The following is a 3,792-nucleotide window of genomic DNA, read 5'->3' as shown; positions in this document are numbered from 1 at the left end:
CAAAAGTTAGGGTTCTCCTATCTTTTCAGTTTTGTCAGGTGAGTGTTTAGTGTTTAGGTGGCTTGTAACTTGATATTTATTCTATAAATGAGACACGTATTACATGTAAAAAAAATTAAAGCTCGATTCTCATCTTTAAAAGACCTTAGGGGGCATAAGTTGGACGAAGGAGAATTGGAATTCCCTTTTTTAGCCTACGTGGCTTCTTTTCTGGCATCTTGGGCTAGATAGCCTTCTCTTGCTATTTAGCAAGCCTGCACATGCATCACTTAGACAGTTAGACTTTCATCGGCCCAACCTACATAATTGCTCATACAAACTGTTACAAAATCGCGTAAATAAAAGTAGATCAAACGAAGAACAAGAATATGGATTTTTACGTGGAAAACCCAAACGGGAAAACCACGAAACGCACAGCGGCTCTCTCACTATAATTGGAGGAGTATTACAATACACGAGAGGACAGACCCTCTACGTGCTATCAATATGGAGAAACTCTCTCATCTATTCTATGAATACCTGGGACTATATATAGGGGCAAACAATTCTCTTTCTTGACGAAATAGAGTTGTAGATGTGCTACGTCTAGCACGGTTGGCACACCGTAGTCCTTTAGGACTCCTTTCATAGTACAACAGGTAAATAGATTTCGGATCATATTCAACAATCTCCACCTTGAGCCGAAATCCCTTGCACCAGTCATAGATAGAATTCAACTCCTCAACTAAAGTCATCACAAGTAAACCTTGTGCCCTGAAATGTCCATTGGACTTATAAACTTCTCATGAAGTCAAAATTGAGCAAATCAATCTTGGGTCGTCCAGAAAATAACACAACTATCAACAAAGCAGACAAACGAATCTGGATCTTCAATAAAACCCAATAAAAGTCTAAGTCTGTGCCACTGACCTCAAAGAAAACTGAAACTATCTGTTCAATCATCAAATGACATAAGTCATCATATCTCCTGTGGTGCCTAAGCGAGTGCATAGCTCGTAGTGCAACATCTTGGTACACATAACATTGTGAAGAACTCATCTCATGGAATATGAAAGTGCTACAAGCAACACAAACCTCGGCAAAAATACTTATGCAAGAGCATCTGGTACGAAGCGCATCATGTACACCAAAAATTGTCGACTTAAAGGTTAATGAAAAATCAATGACATGATCAAAACTGTCTCTGTAGAACAACGGTCGGATAAAGGAACCTCAACATGCAATGGAGCTTCAACTCTGCAATAGACCCCTCTTGATAGAGCAAAGACAACTGAATTGCATTGAATATTACAGTACTAAATGTTGTAGTATCTAGCAGAAAACAATCTCCTTCTTGCACCTCAAATAATCCTCACCGCGAACTTAAGTAACAAAGCAAAATCTTCACATGCATAACAGCAAAAACTAGGAGAGCAGAGAGTATAATGTTGGCTACCAACAGGCATAAAAATTACCTCCTCCATATTTTTTCTGTGGGTAGTATTTAGCAAGCCTGCACATGCATGCATCACTTAGACAGTTAGACTTTCATCGGCCCAACCTGACATAATTGCTCATACAAACCCATACAACTTGATTGTTGCATGGTTCTGGCCTAAAAAAAAGATTGTTGCACGGTTCAACCCATCCAAGCTTGTTTTCTAATCTAATTTAAAAGCTCTTCACATCATGATTGTGATTCTATGGAGGTGGTTTAGGCTTTACTCAACCCATAGAGTATAGAGATACTAGAGCGTTGGTGATCTATGATTGTCGAAAGAAGATGACTAGTTTCGGCAAAGGCGACTATTGTCATCAAAGCACTGAACGTATACAGCATCAGACAAGCCTTAGGAAATACAGTACACTTTATATTATAGCACGTATTAGGTACTGATATTACATACCTGTTTTACACGTCCACACAAACATTGACTAAACGGCCAATAGGGGAGAACTATACCCGTACATATCTGCGCCTCCTCCTCATCGGCATCTTCCCCTTATTTCAGTTCGTAGTAGTAGTACTGCGCTACCACAACGAACTACCCACACACATATACAGTATTTGGTTACATGTTGCACGATCCTATGCGGGCAACCAACACATACATATGCGCACATAGCATATTTGATTAGTAGTTAACGGCCGACTGGTACGTGGCGCCGGCCTTCCACCCGGCGGGGATGACGTTGCTGGCGACGAGCTTGTTGCCAGAGCTTGAGGTCAGGCGGAGCGAGAGCGGCGCCTGCAGGGCTGACCCGGCGTTGAACTTCCAGACAGCGCCCCAGGAGTGCTGCATCGGGGTCCACGCCGCCCCGGCTCCGCTCTGCATGAGCTCGACGGCCGAGAGGTCGCCGTCGCCGTTCTGGTACTGGACGAGCACGGCGAAGTAGTTCGGGTTCGAGCCGGCGTCCACGACGAAGGTCAGCTTCGCTCCAGCCCAGTTGCACTGCACTCTGCAACACGTGCACACAGGGAATTAAAGGACAGCTCGATCGTTTGCACCATGCATGGTCTGTGGCGACAAAGGTAAGAAAGTATATACAGTATATCGGATGTACTCCCGAAGGTGCGTGAGCGGTGGGGCGCATGTGGCATGTAGTGCCCTGGCCGTTTCGAGCGGCGCGCGGCGAGTGTGTGCCTAGCAACGCGCATTCATTCATGCGTAAATGCGTACCGGGTGAACTGGATTTGGAGGACGCCGGCGCCGCGCAGCTGGTCGGCCTGGCCAGCCTTCGCCATGGCACCGAACGCCGTCCCGCTGAGGTCGAAGTGCGGCTCGTTCAGGCAAGGGCCGCCGGGGCACTCGTCCGTGATCACCACCGTCACGGGGTTGCTAGAGCAGGCGGCGTTACCGGAGCACTTCACCTACATAATACACAGCCAAAATGTCATGAAACGACACGGTATACACTTGTGTTAGCAACTTAGCATGCATACCATAATATGTTCAAAGTACCTGGTAGCAAGAGCCACATCCCATGCCAGACTTGTACAGGGAAGGGCCGCCGGCGGCGATCATAGATGAGAACGGCGCCGTATAGACGGCACCCTTGTACCCGCATGCACCACCTGTACACGTATACGAATTATCATGGGTACTACTGTGTCATCACTGACTGAAGTTAACCATAACACACGGATTTATGTGACATGATGATTAGCTAAATATATACGTACCATCACTTCCGGCGCCAGTAGCGGCGCCGTACCATGTAGCGCCGGCGGTGGACCAGCTGGCGAGCTTGCGGTGAAACTCGGTGGACGAGCAAGGGTGGATGAGCGACGCGAGAATAGCTATGGCGGTGAAGGACAGGATCTGGAAACTGGAAGCCATAGCTACCGTTGCTAGGAATCTCAATCTATCTGGGGCTTTGCAATGGTTGGGAAGAGAGACAAGTGGATGTGGAATGGTGTGAGCTATGTGGGTGGAAGGTTGCTCTATTTATAGGGAGCAAAACGGTCGCCTGCGACTCCGTGAGCATCCTGCATGCATGCGGACAGATCTCGGTGCCTCCGTTGGATTGTGCCATGCATATGCCACATGGCTAGGGTCAAACATGCTATGTCCATCTCAAGTGTAATTAGCTGCATATATTTACGTACTCCTAGCTTGCTAGCAGTACAATACTTGGTAGATATAGGGCAATCCTTTGTGTGTACTTCACTTGTCCTAACCTTAATACAATCGGGACCATGGCACCATGCATGCATAGCAAATTGGCATTTCCTTGGTTCTTAACAAATTTATAAATTCAATTTCTCTTGAAATTATGCATTGATTGTTAATTAGATCTAGTATAGCTAAG

The 3,792-nt window shown here is 46.1% G+C and overlaps 1 protein-coding gene across 1 annotated transcript; it reads right to left on the bottom strand.

The window, feature by feature from the left end:
• Positions 1 to 1,850: 1,850 nt before the first annotated feature.
• Positions 1,851 to 3,383, bottom strand: LOC127335852 (expansin-B15-like). Its single transcript, XM_051362587.2, has 4 exons — positions 3,164 to 3,383; positions 2,943 to 3,055; positions 2,661 to 2,851; positions 1,851 to 2,439 (listed from the first exon to the last, which is right to left on the bottom strand). The coding sequence occupies exons 1-4, from the start codon at positions 3,318 to 3,320 to the stop codon at positions 2,115 to 2,117; spliced, it is 786 nt and encodes a 261-aa protein (XP_051218547.1). The 5' UTR covers positions 3,321 to 3,383; the 3' UTR covers positions 1,851 to 2,114.
• Between the last annotated feature and the right edge of the window lie 409 nt (positions 3,384 to 3,792).

The sequence above is a fragment of the Lolium perenne genome, chromosome 2 (genome assembly GCF_019359855.2).
Source record: "Lolium perenne isolate Kyuss_39 chromosome 2, Kyuss_2.0, whole genome shotgun sequence".
In the NCBI taxonomy this organism is placed as follows: Eukaryota; Viridiplantae; Streptophyta; class Magnoliopsida; order Poales; family Poaceae; genus Lolium; species Lolium perenne.
Note: the sequence above shows the minus strand (reverse complement) of the source record. Positions and strands in the feature narration are given on the sequence as shown.

Bases quoted from the DNA above. Each gene is read 5' to 3' on its own strand.
- LOC127335852 (XM_051362587.2), bottom strand. From the start codon at position 3,320: ATGGCTTCCAGTTTCCAGATCCTGTCCTTCACCGCCATAGCTATTCTC. The intron at 2,852-2,942 runs GTACTTTGAACA...TGTATTATGTAG, and splicing joins GATGTGGCTCTTGCTACCAG to GTGAAGTGCTCCGGTAACGC. The intron at 2,440-2,660 runs GTACGCATTTAC...CACGTGTTGCAG, and splicing joins CTCCAAATCCAGTTCACCCG to AGTGCAGTGCAACTGGGCTG.